The sequence below is a fragment of the Salvelinus fontinalis genome, chromosome 20 (genome assembly GCF_029448725.1).
Source record: "Salvelinus fontinalis isolate EN_2023a chromosome 20, ASM2944872v1, whole genome shotgun sequence".
NCBI classification, from domain to species: Eukaryota; Metazoa; Chordata; class Actinopteri; order Salmoniformes; family Salmonidae; genus Salvelinus; species Salvelinus fontinalis.
Window position 1 is genome coordinate 19525073 of NC_074684.1, and position 18128 is coordinate 19543200.

Sequence of the window (18128 nt, forward strand, 5' to 3'; positions counted from 1 at the left end):
CACTCCACTTAATTGGTGTTGACTGGTTTGTTTTAGTAGGATCAATGATATCACTCATTACGTCTTAATAGTTTTCTATTAATTCAATTAAGAATGCTCAAGAAAAACAAACATGATGCATGAGGGTCAACCAGCGTGCAACTTTCACATAAAGAGCTGTCCGTTAAACACCAATATGTGCTGCTGTGTCATGGATCAGCAATTCTGAACTGGAGTAGGTTGGACCGAAAACACACGTTGGTAATGCCCTATTTGCATGTCAAGGGAAAACACCTGCAATGCAATCAGTTTTGAGACATTTGGTATCAACTTGATAGATAGATTATTTAAACCATTGGCTTTCTGATAAACCTGTTTAGGCTATTTAAAGTGGCTGATATTGTTTTTACACTAAGGATGACCATTTATCAAATTATCCATTAAAAGAACATTCAAGTTTCCTTATTTTGTTTCACCACTGGTGAATAATGAAATTAGCGCTAGCTCAATGTTTAAATTATGACAATTACATTTCCATGAGAATGAAGGCAATGGACACAGTGATCCTCCCAGCCAGAAGACACTTCACTAAAACAGCAAACATGTCACTCCTGAGGTCATTCCTGCTAATCAAGTGGCTGTGTGATGATTATAAATGTTTCCAAGCTCACACTCTCCTCAGACCAACACATCACAGTTTCTTAATCCACCTCTCAACTTTGCTTAAATGTGTATTTTTTCCCCCTTCTCATTTGTTCACCACTGCCAAATTGGAAGGTAGGCATGAAACATAAGCTAAAGGCATTGGGATGGAGTGATGAAGGGAGGGAGAGGAGGCAGGCCAGAAATGCCAATTACCACGACAAGGTGTGGAGCTTTCCTGGCTAAACCCATGCTTAATGACAAGCAAATGGGATGTGCAGTGGAACAAATGACAGGGCTGATTTCCTTGGTTTTGGAGGCTTCTAAATGTAACCCACAATTGTTTCCAGCCTAAATAAAACACTGCCCCATTCACATACAATATCAATCAGATTCTGATTCAAAGTCTTATTTGGCATGGATTCACATCACTGAATTCTGTCTAATTCCTGCTAACATTACATCATGACATACTTATTTGACATTTATTTAACCAGGAAAGTCATTGAGTATGATAGCAAGTCTCAATACAACATCAACATCTTCATCTCACATTTTCCTTAACCATCGTGTAAGGAGCTCAGTAATCATAGTGAGATTAATCATGACAAACTTCATTCTAGCCAGTGATCAGTGATGGGGCCGTTACCTTCTAAATAGGTGATGTTCTTAAGGATATTGGAGTGCTCCCAGTCCTTGAGCCTCAGGTCCTCTGTGATGGTGCTGAGGATCTCTACCTCATTCTTCAGGGTCTCTTCCATGTGCACTTGTGTCTCCCTCATGTGCCGTGCATCCTGGCTTGCATTGCTGATCTGCACCTGCAGGTCCTGGATCTTTAGGTGATGGACGCTGATGTCGCTGGTGAACGTGTGGTTGACTGAGCCGACCGTCCAGCCAACCTCCTCCAGCCTATCCTTGAGCTGGTCCACCTGGTCCACTGTGCTCCTCAGCAGGAGGTCGTGGTTGTGCAGCGAGACCGAGGCCTGGGCCAGCTGGTTGCTGAGCCCACTCACGTTCCTCTGGGTGGAGCGGTTCAGGACGGATACACGGTCCCCCAGCTGCTCCACGGTGCTGTCTGTCGACTGGCAGTGGCCTTGCAGATCCCTGATATCCCTCTCCAGGCCGCTCACTGCCCGGCCCAGCTGCTTTAAGGACTCACTGTGGTTCTGGAACAGGCTCTCCAGCTTCCAGATGTTCTCCAGGAGGTCTGCCTGAGAGGAGATGTCACCCAGGGACTGCTGGAGCTCTCGAGAGCGGTCCTCCATACGGGTCATGTTTTCCATCAGTGCCTCCTGCTTCTCTGAGGACATCTGGGACCTGGACACTGAGGAGGACACATGGAAGAGAGGAGAAAGACAAGAGGCTCAATTATACATCTCCTACATCTCCATAGCAGATAGAAAATGCTACAGATCAGCAACACTTACTACAGAAAATGGCTCCTGAACATTTATCAATGCAATCCATCGCATTGGATCACTTAATTGTCATTGGGATGATGATTTATAACACTAGAGTTGTACACTACAGTATTACTATTAAAACAGCAAGATAATGTCGTGATCTCTTTTATACCATTGGCAATGACTGTTTGTTGTTAATGTCTTTAGAAAGGAAAGAGAAGTGATCTATTTTAAACAACCTCTATAACAAGGCTTTTAAGGTTTATGTTCTGTTGGAGTGAAGTTTCTTAGTAACAGTGCAGTCAGCCAGAGAGATATTTTGAAACTAAATCCTCTCAGCTCTGCAATGACGACATCCTCTCTTATACTTTTGAGACCCTTATGTAAAAAAAAAAGGGATGTTACTCAATCTGAGAAAAAGAGAATGTTGGGGAAATGGAAGGAAATGGCCAATTCCCAGCGCACATGTTCAAAATCCCTCCCATCCCCCTCCACGGTTATTAAACAATTGTTGCCTATGTGTGTGTTGTGGACCAGAACTAATTTAATTATTTCAATATGAGGGAAATGTTTCCTACATGGTTGCACAAAGAGACTTTACATTACTTCTCATTTTACATTGTTCAGAAAGTTAATGAGCTGAATACCAAAATAAGCTGGCACTCAACTACAGAGACTTTCTCATTTTCAATGACAGTCTATCTTACAGTATGTTATTTCCACACGTAGATAAGCCTAATTGTTATTAATCAGGAATTCACGGACGGCAACTTCGGCTCTAATGTGGGTTGAAGAGTAACGTGGCAATGTGCCAAAAAGCACAAAACCAAAACAGATGGATTTGTTTCCCAGACGGATAAATTAAGAAGAGATGTGGGATCCTGGACTGGGGTGAATATAGAGTAGGTGAAGGTCTGCCCTCCTTTGGCATTCAATCCCTCGTTCTTGGAGGAACCAAACTCTCTGGTAACGCACTGCGGCTCTTCACATGACTTTGACCTGTCCCTGCTCTACCAGGACAGTAACAAGAACTCACACAAGATAACACAGAGGACTCAGGAACTCACACACGATAACACAGAGGACTCAGGAACTCACACAAGATAACACAGAGGACTCGGGATCTCACACAAGATAACAAAGAGGACTCAAGAATTCACAAAAGATAAGTCACATTTCTTGAAATTCTCCAAAATTTACAAATATTTTTTTTTTTCTCCTATTGATGCATTTCTGTTTCCAGGAATCTGGGAGCCTAATTACGTTTCAAGCAATTCCCCGAAGGATATCTAATGTATGAATATCAACATCGCCCATGCAACATTTACCCTTGCACTAGAGCCAAACAAAATTGCAAACGGGTGTGGTGACCAGTAAACTGGACTGCTCATCGAAACAGGCAGCAGGCGATGTCAACAACCCCATTCCTCCACTGGACTACCTACCATGAAGACGGGAGAGTCTGTAAAATATATGGAGAGTCAATGTGTAAAACATCCCTGTGAGGGTGTGGTGGCAGACCTATTATTCCCAGAGGCCTCACTGTCCTGGTGCATCATGTGGTTTTACAGGATGTTACTGTGCAAGACGATCTCTAGGACCAGGTGGTCGTCAGCTGTTTGCTCTCAAACTAGTTAAAGAGGAGAGGAGGCTGAAAATACAGGCCACGCTCCTCTCCTTTTCCTGTTATTGGATTTCACATCCCCACACCCAATGCATGTTCCTGATTACCAACCGTAGCTTATGCTTATTAAACAAGCCTTTTCATAAAATACTTCATGTTCTGTGTCTGTCCTAGGAGTTCAGTATGCAGGGACTTTTCACCTAGTGGAAGTGTGTTATTGTCAATAAGAACTGATGTCCTCTCCCACAAAAAAATACTACACTCTACTATAGAATACTATAGTACTTACTATAGAATACTATAGTACTTACTATAGAATGTGGGTAGTAAACTGCAGTATACTGTAGAATCCTATACTCCACATTGTAGTGTCCCTAGATCATGTAGCACTTACTTTAGAATTTAGATTTTGTAGTTTACTGTAGAATCCTATACCCCACACTGTAGTATCCCTCAATCATTTAGTGCTTACTTTATCATTTTCATTTTATAGTATACTGGAGAATACTATACTACACACTCTAGTGTTGTCACGATACCAGAATGTTGACTTTGATACGATACTCGATACCATCACTATACTCAATACCAAAACGATACCACAACAACAACAAAAAGATGGCGTATTAACCAAAGTCACAGAATGACACTTGATCCAGACAAATAAACTCAGCTACTGCTCTGTTCAATTTTTGGGTATCTTTTGAGTTTAATATCCTTACATTTGAAAATGTATGTCCATTTTTTTTTTACACAACCATGTATTCAATCATACAATCAATTTGACTTTGTTTTATCCCTCTAACTACAAAACAACATAATGAACTTGGTCAAATCAAATTGTATTTGTTGCATGCTTCGTAAACTACTGGTGCAGACTAACAGTGAAATGCTTATTTACTTATGGTCAGATGAGTCTCTGTGGAAGCACAGTTGCATTTCAGAGGAAGTAACAGATCTAAGAAGTCCTTTTGGTGTACTCTTGTTAAAGTGTTATTTATCTGTCAGACAAGCAAACCTAATCCTCTAAGCGTTAATAAACGTTCCTTGTTCTTTATATATGCCTCTGTGCTGTTTCCCTTTATTGGGCCTAGAACCTGCCTAACGTTTAGATGTTACAATTGTTGTTTGGTCCATTGCATTGCTCAGAACTATTGAACCAACTCAATAGGTGGCCTGTCACGAACCTGTGAGTCTTATGTTCTGGTTGAGGTTTTCCCCTCATTCAACAGTAAGTGGTGTAGTCTGGTAGTTGTACCATTTTAGCTAACCCTAGACTGCAGGTTACTACAGCATACTACATTCATGTCCACAAAAATACTACAGTATACTACATTTATGCCTGTAATAACTTCAGTGTGAATACTATAGTATACTAGTCATGTCTGCAAAACACTACAGTGGATACTATAGTATACTAGTCACGTCCGCAAATGCACGACAGTGAATACTACAGTAAAGTTCGAAATAACACTACAGTGAATACTATAGCATACTAAAGTCATGTCCACAGAGATGTTACAGTGAATACTATAGTATACTACATTCATGTCCACAAAAACACTACTGAATACTATAGAATACTACAGTAATGTCTGCAAAAACACTACAGTAAATACTACAGTATATAAATATAATAATATTACAGTATTTAGACCATAGTATACTATAGTACTTTTTCATTATGTCTTGTACAATAATAATAATATCAATACCTCAATAAAGAACCATACCTATTTTAGCTACACACCTACTCTGCCAGTGGATATACTATACATCTAAAACCAAAACATACTCACCATAGCTCGTTAGGGCCCTATGACCAAATGACCTGGAACTAACAATAACATAAACACAATGATTGGCTTGATAAAGTTAACTAGTCCCTGGAGAACCATGAGTCTGGGGCAACAAGAGCTGTAGGGTGAGGGGAGAGGGTGGGGGGTGTGTATAGCTAATTATCCCTGACCGACCTGCTTTAAGCAAAATCTGAGGCGGCACAAAGTACATTAGGATGGCTGGGGGTGGTCCGGAGGGGGGCTAGGAAGTTGGAGAATTCTGCATTTTTCAAACACCTGAAATCTACCCATAATCACAATGTAAAATTTCTGGGCATATCTAAGCATACCTCTTGAGCTGTCTATATCCTCCTGACTGGTGATTCTTTTTTTAAAGAAACAATATATGCTTCTCTGCATCTCTGCTAAAATCTCAGTAAAAGATTGAAAGGAATGTGAGTCTTATTCAGTAGGCTACATTAAGTTATTGCTTGCTTTTCTAAAATCTACCAACCTTGGCAGTAGGCATGTCAGCTAAGCTAGATAGACAAGCTAGCTACTCTAACTTGATTGATAACCTGAAATGGCTTCTTGGTAGCTAGTTATGAGGTTGGGAGATTTTAACCTATCTGGGCTAGCTAAAGCCAACTTCATAAAATTGATAGATGGGTAGCAGTATTACAGAGCAACAGCAACAACAAAATGGTATTAATATATACATGTATATATACTGCATATATACACTGAACAAAAATATAAACGCAATATGCAACAATTTCTGAGATTTTACTGACTTACAGTTCATATAAGGAAATAAGGAACTGGAACACGCTGTCATACACGTCGATCCAGTGCATCCCAAACATGCTCAATCAGTGACATGTCTGGTGAGTATCCAGGCCATGGAAGAACTGGGACATTTTCAGCTTCCAGGAATTGTGTACAGATCCTTGCGACATGGGGCTGTGCATTATCATGCCATAAACGCTGTCTGCCATCTACCCGCTACAGTTGAAACTGGGATTCATCCGTGAATAACACACTTCTCCAGCATACCATTGGACATCGAAGGTGAGCATTTGCCCACTGAAGTTGGTTACGACGCTGAACTGCAGTCAGGTCAAAGACCCTGGTGAGGACGATGACCACACAGATGAGCTTCCCTGAGATGGAGGTCCTGGGCTGGCATGGTTGCACGTGGTCTGTGATTGCAGGCAATCTCAACGCTGTGCGTTACAGGGAAGACATCCTCCTCCCTCATGTGGTACCCTTCCTGCAGGCTCATCCTGACATGACCCTCCAGCGTGACAATGCCACCAGCCATACTGCTCGTTCTGTGCGTGATTTCCTGCAAGACAGGAATGTCAGTGTTCTGCCATGGCCAGCGAAGAGCCCGGATCTCAATCCCATTGAGCACGTCTGGGACCTGTTGGATCGGAGGGTGAGGGCTAGGGCTATTCCCCCCAGAAATGTCCGGGAACTTGCAGGTCCCTTGGTGGAAGAGTGGAGTAACATCTCACAGAAAGAACCGGCAAATCTGGTGCAGTTCATGAGGAGGAGATGCACTGCAGTACTTAATACAGCTGGTGGCCACACCAGATACTGACTGTTACTTTTGATTTTGACCCCCCCTTTGTTCAGGGACACATTATTAAATTTCTGTTAGTCACATGTCTGTGGAACTTGTTCAGTTTATGTCTCAGTTGTTGAATCTTGTTATGTTCATACAAATATTTACACATGTTAAGTTTGCTGAAAATAAACTCAGTTGACAGTGAGAGGACATTTCTTTTATTGCTGAGTTTATGGCATAAATCCAATTCACATACTACACCAGTTACTGTTAGACCACACTCTACATACTGCAACATCAGAACACACTTATGGAGCCATCCTATATCTAAAGTTAAAGTTAGATGTTTGAACTACAGTATATTCTACAAAGAATTGTTCACAAGGACGAGTGATACGTTGCTTCTTGTGTTATGTTGAGTTATGTGTGTCTGCTGCATGCCAGCGGAGAACAAGCTGTTTGAGTGATTGCTGTGGCTGTTGAAGCTCTGTGAAGCTGGACAACTGTTTACATTCCTGCAGCTGAAATCTTTTCATGGATGAAGTAAATGTCATTGAATCATTAAACTGCCAATATTATCATTTGTAGTGCATTCCTCGGCTGTATTTGTCAATCAGATTTTTATAAGAAATACCCTGAGGACGTGATATACATTCATAGTGGGATAATTCTCCGTGGGTACCACATACACACAGGCAAGACAACCATTACAAAATACAAGCAAATAGTTTTGTACATCAATTTCTCTCATCTCTCTCTGAATGTGTTCAGAGGCAGGACACAAATATTTGCAGGCATCTGTCAAATAATATGTCATTGATTAAGATAAAGGGAACCTTATAAGATGACCAGGTAAAAGAAGTATGGTTAGGATTTAGAGGCATGCTTTTTAGAGCATCCCCCTAACAGGGACAGACACGGTGCAGGGCAGGGCAGGGCAGGGCAGGACAGGTGCTAAGAGTCTTTGTTGCTGCAGACAGACCGTGCCTTTGTAAAGCCCAATCAGCCCTGACAGTCTCCCAATCCTCACATTCGGCTGATTTGTCTCTGACTGGTTCTGGGTCATTAATGAAACAAACTATATACAGTATCACATTCAGATTGAGTCAACATAATTTTATCCTATATGAGTCATTTATTGAAATAACTGGAATGTTAGTATGTTTTTGACAGTGTCTAGCTAACAAGAAGCAGATTTACACATGATTGTCGGCCTGATGAAATCATTACGAACTCAGAGAAACTCTTTCTCCATCATCGTCTCTGTCCTGCATATTAGAAAGTACTCTCGAACCAGTGAAGGACCCACCGATTAGTTCCAATCCCATTCATAGGCCTGGCTATTTTTGACATCACTAGAGGCCTCTCTGGGGAGAATCAAACACTTTGTCCACCCAGCTCTGGTCTGGTCTAGCCATGCCTTGGCAGGGACACTCAGTAGGTCCACAACAGCCTTCTTCTTTCCTGATGAGGACACAGTGTCAGACTGTTTGAGTAGACACCAGGCCAGAGCCCAGTAGCATCCTGTGCCACTACGTTATCACCCAGGCCTCCACTCCCATGCTGGGTTCAGGAGGCCCACCCAGCCCCAGGGCTCAGCCATCACACCCACCCCACAATAGGACCATTGTCTCTGGGAGCGGAGGGCAGAGAGACGTCCATCCTGGATCCTGCTCAGACCAGCTCGGCTCTTTCATCCACAGTGTCACAGACTGGCCAAGAAGCAGCCCACGCACAAATCAAAGGGATCTCAGATTCTTATAGGGCTCTGAGCGACAGCCAAGGAAAATATACAGGTTCACCCAGGCTCTGCCAATTCAAACAACAATGTGAGCCATGGGGAGTACATACTGACATGACATTTACAGGGTGGCTCGCTGGGCTGACTCAGTCTGCGTCCACTCCAAAGTGCCATGGTCAAGAAGACACACGGGGGGGACTATTAGAGTTGCAAATTTAAAAATCACTGAGTCATTGCCATCATGTCTTTCTGTTAATACGGCTAGCAGCAGTGAGCGCTGTCACAGGGTGTCAAGTCACTCTTGTTTTCAGCACATCGGAGTGTGTAGACTGTGACGAGCCTGGAACACATTTCAGTTTGTGTTCGGCTCTCGGAGTCACGCACATATAAAACGGTGCGTTAACTTGTTGTTGTGACTAGGGTGGGCATTCTAGTTTCTTTATTTCTATATTTTATGTTTCTATGTTTTGGCAAGGGTATGGTTCTCAATCAGGGACAGCTGTCTATCGTTGTCTCTGATTGGGAATCATACTTAGGCAGCCTGTTTTTCCATCTTAGTTGTGGGTAGTTGTCTGTGTTAGTAGCCTGTATAGCCCTAGTCAGCTTCACGTTCGTTTTTGTTGTTTCTTGTTTTTGTTGGCGACATTCAAAATAAAAGGAAATGTACGCTCACCACGCTGCACCTTGGTCCGGTCATTTCCACTCTGACGTCGATCGTGACAGAACTATCCACCGCAAACGGACCAAACAGCGTGGTAAGGAGGACTGGACATGGGAGGGCATCCTGAATGGGAAAGGATCCTGGACGTGGGAGGAGATCCTGGTGGGAAAGGATCGCCTGCCGTGGGAGCAGATGGAAGCAGCAAGGAAGGCGGAGGCAGCAGGAAAAAGGGCCCAGGTTTACACAGGGTCATGGCTGGTACGAAAGACCGGGAGGCCACTCACAAAAATGTTTTTTGGTGGGCACACGAGGAGATTGGCTGAGTCAGGTTGGAGACCTGAGCCAACTCCTTGTGCTTAACGTAGGGAGCGTGGTACTGGTCACGCACCGTGTTATGCGGTGGAGCGCATGGTGTCTCCAGTGCGCCTTCACAGCCCGGTGCGCTACATTCCAGCTCCCCGCATTGGCCCGGGCTAGAGTGGGCATCCAGCCAGGACGGATGGTGCCGGCTCAGCGCATCTGGCCGCCAGTGCGTATCTACGGCCCAGGATTTCCTGCGCCGGCTCTGCGCGGTGCGTCTGCACAGCCCAGTGCGTCCTGTGCCAGCGCCCCGCACTTGCCTGGCAGACTCTACGCTCGAGACCTCCAGTGCGCCTCCACGGCCCAGTGTATCTGGTGCCTACTCCAAGAACCAAGCCTCCAGTATGTCTCCTCAGCCTGGTGAGTCCTGTGCCTGCTCCCAGAACCAGGCCTCCTGTATGTCTCCCCAGCCTGATAAGCCCTGTGGCAGCTCCATGGACCAGGCTGCCTATACGTCTCCTCACTCCAGTGATGATCCATGGCACGAAGCCTCCAGTGATGATCCATGGCACGAAGCCTCCAGTGATGATCCATGGCACGAAGCCTCCAGTGATGATCCATGGCCCGGAGTCTGCAGTGAGGATCCATGGCACGAAGCCTCCAGCATTGATCCATGGCACGAAGCCTCCAACGACGGTCCCCGGTCCGGAGCCCCCAGCGACGGTCCCCGGTCCGGAGCCCCCAGCGACGGTCCCCGGTCCGGAGCCCCCAGCGACGGTCCCCGGTCCGGAGCCCCCAGCGACGGTCCCCGGTCCGGAGCCCCCAGCGACGGTCCCCGGTCCGGAGCCCCCAGCGACGGTCCCCGGTCCGGAGCCCCCAGCGACGGTCCCCGGTCCGGAGCCCCCAGCGACGGTCTCCGGTCCGGAGCCCCCAGCGACGGTCTCCGGTCCGGAGCCCCCAGCGACGGTCTCCGGTCCGGAGCCCCCAGCGACGGTCTCCGGTCCGGGGCCCGCAACGAGGGTCCCCATTCCGGGGCCCGCAGCGAGGGTCCCCGGTCCGGGGCCCGCAGCGAGGGTCCCCGGTCCGGGGCCCGCAGCGAGGGTCCCCGGTCCGGGGCCTGCAGCGAGGGTGCCCGGTCCGGGGCCTGCAGCGAGGGTGCCCGGTCCGGGGCCTGCAGCGAGGGTGCCCAGTCCGGGGCCTGCAGCGAGGGTCCCCAGTCCGGGGCCTGCAGCGAGGGTCCCCAGTCCAGAGGCGCCACCAAACTGGGGGGAGCCAGAGGTGGAGTGGGGTCGACGTCTCGCACCGGAGCCGCCACCGAAGTAGATGCCCACCCGGACCCTCCCCTATAGTCAGGTTTTGCGGCCGGAGTCTGCACCTTTGGGGGGAGGTACTGTCACGCCCTGGCCATAGAGAGGTTTTTATTCTCTATTTTGGTTAGGCCAGGGTGTGACCAGGGTGGGCATTCTAGTTTCTTTATTTTTATGTTTTCTGTTTCTATGTTTTGGCCGGGTATGGTTCTCAATCCAATGATGGTCCCCAGTATTTAACAAGTGCATTCGCAAGAGAAGCACTATCGTTGCACCAATGTGTACCTAACCATAAACATCAATGCCTTTCATACAATCAATACACAAGTATATGTATTTAAACCTGCATATTTAGGTAATATTGCCTGCTAACATGAATTTGTGTCACTTGTCTTGCGTTCTGTGCAAGCAGAGTCATGGTATATGCAGCAGTTTGGGCCGCCTGGCTCGTTGCGAACTGTGTGAAGACCGTAATTAATTTGCCAGAATTGTACATAATTATGACATAACATTGAAGGTTGTGCAATGTAACAGCAATATTTAGACTTAGGGATGCCACCCGTTAGATAAAATACGGAACGGTTCCGTATTTCACTGAAAGAATAAATGTTTTGTTTTCGAAATGATAGTTTCCGGATTTGACCATATTAATGACCTAAGGCTCGTATTTCTTTGTGTTATTATATTATAATTAAGTCTATGATTTGATAGAGCAGTCTGACTGAGCGGTGGTAGGCAGCAGCAGGCTCGTAAGCATTCATTCAAACAGCACTTTCCTGCATTTGTCAGCAGCTCTTCGCTGTGCTTGAAGCATTGTGCTGTTTATGACTTCAAGCCTATCAACTCCCGAGATAAGGCTGGCAATACTAAAGTACCTATTAGAATATCCAATAGTCAAAGGTATATGAAACACAAATGGTATAGAGAGAAATAGTCCTATAATAACTACAACCTAAAACTTCTTCCCTGGGAATATTGAAGACTCATGTCTTCAAGGAACATAAACGTTAGCTTTTTTACATGGCACATATTGCACTATTACTTTCTTCTCCAACACTTTATTTAAATCAAATTGAACATGTTTCATTATTTATTTGAGACTAAATTGATTGTATTGATGTATTATAGTAAGTTAAAATGTGTTCATTCAGTATTGTTGTAATTGTCATTATTACAAATATATATATAAAAATCAGGCGATTAATCGGTATTTGGTCCTCCAATAATTGGTATCGGCGTTGAAAAATCATAATCGGTCGACCTCTACTTCTGACCCACTGGAATTGTGATACAGTGAATTATAAGTGAAGTAATCTGTCTGTAAACAATTGTTGGAAAAATGTATAACTTTTTGAGGATCTGGGGACTCATGCCAAATGTTTTCAGTCTCCCGAGGGGGATAAGATGTTGCCTTGCTCTCTTCACAACTGTCTTGGTGTATTTGGACCATGATAGTTCGTTGGTGATGTGGACACTAAGGAACTTGAAACTCTCGACCAGCTCCACTACAGCCCCGTCGATGTTAATGGGGGCCTGTTCGGTGCTCCTTTTCTTGTAGTCCATAATCAGCTCCTTTGTCTTGCTCACATTGAGGGAGAGGTTGTTGTCCTGGCACCACACTGCCAGGTAATTTCCATGGCCATCTCAGAAAATGCCTCAGGACATGAAATAGACCATGAGGAAACCTGCAGAAAACGTTATGCTGAAGTACAGAAATTCCCACAGAAGAACATTGTTTCTTAAAGTTCTCTGAACGTTCTGAACGGAACATTACTTTAACTTCCCTAGGGTAGGGGGCAGCATTCGTATTTTTGGATGAAAAGCGTGCCCGAATTAAACTGCCTGCTACTCAGGCCCAGAAGCTAGGATATGCATATAATTAGTAGATTTGGATAGAAAACACTCTAAAGTTTCCAAAACTGTTAGAATAATGTCTGTGTGTCACGCGCTGACCTTTGAGAGACTTTTTATTTCTCTATTTGGTGATGTCAGGGTGTGATTTGGGTGGGCATTCTAGTTTTTCTATTTCTTTGTTGGCCGCGTATGGTTCCCAATCAGAGGCAGCTGTCTATCGTTGTCTCTGATTGGGGATTATACTTAGGCAGCCTTTTTTCTAACTTTAGTTTGTAGGATCTTGTTTGTGTGTAGTTGCTTTCTGCACTGCATGTAGCTTTACGTTCGTTTTGTATTTTGTTGTTTTTTCGGTGTCATTTTATAAAAGAAAGATGTACGCCTACCACGCTGCACTTTGGTCTAATTCTTCCATCAACGAGCATGACACTGTGAGTATAACAGAACTGATATGGCAGGCGAAAACCTGAGGAAAATCCAACCAGGAAGTACTATTATTTTGAAAGGCTCTTTTTACATTGAAAGCCTATCCACCATACAAAGACTTAGGACCCAGTTTACGATATCTATGCCTTCCTCTACATGTGTCCAGTTTTTAGGCATTGTTTCAGGCTTTTACTCTGAAAAATTAGGGAGATACAGCACTTTCAATGAGAGGACAGTGGACATTTCGAGACATGAGTCCTGCACGTGATCGGGAACGCGCCTTTCTTGTTTATCCTTTTCTATTGAGGAAGCTTTTGTCCGGTTGAAATATTATTGATTATTTATGACAAAACAACCTGAGGATTGATTTTAAACATCGTTTGACATGTTTCTACGAACTTTTATTGTACTTTTTAAAAACTTTTCACCTGGACTTAGTGCCCGCGCCTTGTGCATTCAGATTACTGGACTAAACGCGCGAACAAAAAGGAGGTTTTTGGGTCATAAAGAGGGACATTATCGACCAAAACAAACATTTATTGTCTAACATGGACACCTGGGAGTGCCACCAGATGAAGATCATCAAAGGTAAGTGATTCATTTTAATGCTATTTCTGACTTTTGTGACACCTTTCCTTGGTTGGAAAATGGCTGTATGGTTTTCCTTGGCTAGGCGCTGACCTAACATAATCGCAAAGTGTGCTTTCGCCGTAAAGCCTTTTTGAAATCTGACACAGTGGTTGCATTGAGGAGAAGTTTATCTTTATTCGTATTTTTAACACTTGTAGCTTTTATCAATGTTTATGATGAGCATTTTTGTAATCTGATGTGGCTCTCTGCACTTTCAACGGATGTTTGTTTGAGACGATGCATTTCTGAACATAACACACCAATTTCAAATGAGGTTTTTGGACATAAAGATTAACTTTATCGAACAAAACACACATTTATTGTGTAACATGAAGTCCTGTGAGTGCCATCTGATGAAGATCATCAAAGGTTAGTGATTAATTTAATCGCTATTTCTGACTTTTGTGAGCCCTCTCCTTGGCTGGAAAATGGCTGTATGGTTTTCTGTGACTAGGCGCTGACCTAACATAATCGTTTGGTGTGCTTTCGCCGTAAAACATATTTATAAATCCGACACTGTGGTTGGATTTACAAGAAAGTGTATCTTAAAAATGGTGTATAATACTTGTATGTTTGAGGAATTTTAATTATGGAATTTCTGTTTGAATTTGGCGCCCTGCAATTTCACTGACTGTTCTCGAGGTGGGACGCTAGCGTCCCACTTGTACCAGAGAGGTTAAATAGAACCACTCGGAAATCTGTAGGAAATGTTATTCTGAACTACTGAAAATCCCTCCTAAGAAATATATGGTTCTCAGAACGTTAAGTGCTAGCTATATAATATTTTGTGTTATATTGTACGACCGCTATTCCATTCATATCATAATAAATGGAATATCACAGATTTACATACAGAATAATATGAATTGCCCTGAGATTGAGCAGTTGACATGAGGACAAATCAAAAGCAGCTGCCTGATGTCTCCTGCACTTTCAGTTTGCCATTTATCCCCACGGTGTGAGTTCTATTTGTGGTGGATATACATCAAGTAGTTACATGTTATGATGGCAACACCAGAATGTAATAACTCAAACAGAGAGTCAGGTACACCAGTGTACATCTGCTTCAGTTCCTCTGAAGGGAGGAATCTCATCTGTCCGAGCAACCAGAGCCATTTGAAAATCATAGAGAGACCTCGAAATTCCAGGTGGAATGAGAATAAAATAAAGAGAGGTTAAATCTGTTTTGTTTAACATCAGCAAAAATCAGCCATTATTCTTGACAAGACAATCATTTCACATATCGTCTGGACAAGACAAAGGCTCTACTTTAATTTCCTGTTCCCAGAACGACCTTCATCTGCTGCTCAGACAAATACCACCCCAATACTTTGGGATTGATTGCATAATTGGGGAGTGGAGGGCCGTTAGTACAGTCTGCGCTCTAAGCTGCTGTGGGTCATATACTGTAGATCAGTCAGTGCCCCAGACAGGGAGTTACCCACTCTATCTGGACAAGGTGATCCAGGAGTGGCTACTGAGGGAGTGTCTGCTGGACAATGAGCAGGCCAGACCAGACAAGACCTGGCTGTAGCGCGGGATGCGTGGAATGTAATTTCAACCAGCCAGCTGAAACCTACCTGCTGGAATGCACATGAAGTCAGAAGTAGTACCCAGGCTGTTTGTGAAAGGGAATCAAAACGCAGCTCCTGCTGAGAGGGGGATTGGCTGGTTGAAGTGATGCAATCTCGGACCGTAGGTGGCTTTTAGCTAAAGCCCCTGAGGTAGAAAGCACCTGTTCTCTCGCCGACAGCTTCACTATGGTAATTGTACTGTTTGAAAGTAACAACTATGCAAACACCTGACGGCAGTCATTATGCATTGTGTGTTTTCCCAGAAATATTAGCTCTGTGGCTGAACAACCTTATGCCCAGCCAAGACACAAACACAGCCCAAACACAGCCCAAACACAGTCCAACATGAGGCCTCTGAATCTGTTGTGCCTAATTACCTCTTTAGAGAAACATTTAGATCCAGACAGACAGCTGATGTTCTGAAAGAACTGTAAAATCTGGATCCCTACACATCAGCTGGGCTAGACAATCTGGACCCTCTCTTTCTAAAATTATCTGCCAAAATTGTTGCAACCCCTATTACTAGCCTATTCAACCTCTCTTTCGCATTGTCTGAGATCCCCAAAGATTGGAAAGCTACCGCGGTCACCCCCCTCTTCAAAGGGGGAGACACTCTAGACCCAAACTGTTACAGACCGATATCCATCCTGCCCGGCCTTCTAAAATCTTCAAAAGCCAAGATAATAAACATATCACCGACCATATCGAATCCAACCGTACCTTCTCCACTATGCAATCTGGTTTCCGAGCTGGTCATGGGTGCACCTCAGCCATGCTTAAGATCCTAAATGATATCATAACCGCCATCAATAAAAGACATTACTGTGCAGCCGTCTTCGTCGACCTGGCCAAGGCTTTCGACTCTGTCAATCACCACATTCTTATCGGCAGACTCAATAGCTTTGGCTTCTCAAATGACTGCCTCGCCTGGTTCACCAACTACTTCTCTAATTGAGTTCAGTGTGTCAAATCGGAGGGCCTGTTGTCTGGACCTCTGGCAGTCTCTGTGGGGGTGCCACAGGGTTCAATTCTCGGGCTGACTCTTTTCTCTGTATACATCAATGATGTCGCTCTTGCTGCTGGTGATTCTCTGATCCACCTCTACGCAGACGACACCATTCTGTATACATCTGGCCCTTCTTTGGACACTGTTAACAAACCTCCAAACGAGCTTCAACGCCATACAACACTCTTTCCGTGGCCTCCAACTTCTTTTAAATGCTAGTAAAACTAAGTGCATGCTCGTCAAGCGATTGCTGCCCGCCCGACTAGCATCACTACTCTGGACGGTTCTGACCTAGAATATGTGGACAAATACGTGTACCTAGGTGTCTAGTTAGACTGTAAACTCTCCTTCCAGACTCACATTAAGCATCTCCAATCCAAAAAATATATTTAGCAACAAAGCCTCCTTCACTCATGCCGCCAAACATACCCTCGTAAAACTGACCAACCTACCGATCCTTGACTTTGGCGATGTCATTTACAAAATAGTCCAACACTCTACTCAGCAAACTGGATATAGTCTATCACAGTGTCATCCGTTTTATCACCAAAGCCCCATATACTACCCACTACTGCGACCTGTATGCTTTCATTGGCTGGCTCTCACTACATATCCATCGCCAACCCCACTGGCTCCAGGTCATCTATAAGTCTTTGCTAGGTAAAGCACCGCCTTATCTCAGCTCACTGGTCACCATAGCAACACCCACCCGTAGCACGCACTCCAGCAGGTATATTGCACTGGTCATCCTCAAAGCCAACACTTCCTTTGACTGCCAATGACTGGAACGAATTGCAAAAATCTCTGAAGCTGGAGTCTTGTATCTCTCTCTCTAAGTTTAAGCATCAGCTGTCTGACCAGGTTACCAATCACTGTACCTGTACACAGCCAATCTGTAAATAGCACACCCGACTACCTCATCCCCATATTATTACTAACCTTATTGCTCTTTTTCACCCCAGTATCTCTACTTAATGCTAAATTGTAATTATTTAATATTTATTGCCTACCTCCCTACTCTTCTACATTTGCACACACTGTACATAGATTTTTCAATTTTTTATTTTCTTTTGTGTTATTGACTGGTCGTTTGTTTGTGTAACTGTGTTGTTTTTGTCTCACTGCTTTGCTTTATCATGGCCAGGTTGCAGTTGTAAATGAGAACATGTTCTCAACTGGCCTACCTGGTTAAATAAAGGTGAAATAAAATAAAGAGTAAAAAAAATGTTGTAAGCCTGCTGTGATATCTGAGTGTGCAGACTTCTAGAATCACTGTAGTCATTTGTGGAAAGTTATATCAATAACAGCACTGGGTTAATTGGCAGGCAGAGCCTGAGCAATAGCGCTTGACAGTTTTTAAAAACCTGTCTGTTGTGAACTACTTGGGATCCTTGAAAGTTGGCTGCGACATGGTGTCAAGTGGAATAGTGTCTTTCCTCTAAACCTCTTGACATGAAGTTTTTTTTGTCCCGGTCGGTTAGAAGGGACCACCGGCAGCCAAAGAAAAAATACGATTCAATCAACACTTCCCAACATAACTTTTTATTGAAAGGAAGTTATTATCAACATTTACCAAATCCAGTCCAGATATGGAAAAAGCATTAAGCTTCTCTGCTCTTTCATCACTTACCCC

At 44.2% G+C, this 18128-nt stretch overlaps 1 protein-coding gene across 1 annotated transcript in view; it reads right to left on the reverse strand.

Annotated features, from left to right (window-relative positions):
• Positions 1-18128, reverse strand: part of LOC129817472 (scavenger receptor class A member 5-like) — a 66099-nt gene that overhangs the window by 25422 nt on the left and 22549 nt on the right. The window contains exon 4 of the mRNA XM_055872745.1: positions 1271-1945. Coding sequence (XP_055728720.1) covers positions 1271-1945 — 675 coding nt within the window. The remainder of the gene's footprint in view (positions 1-1270; positions 1946-18128) is intronic.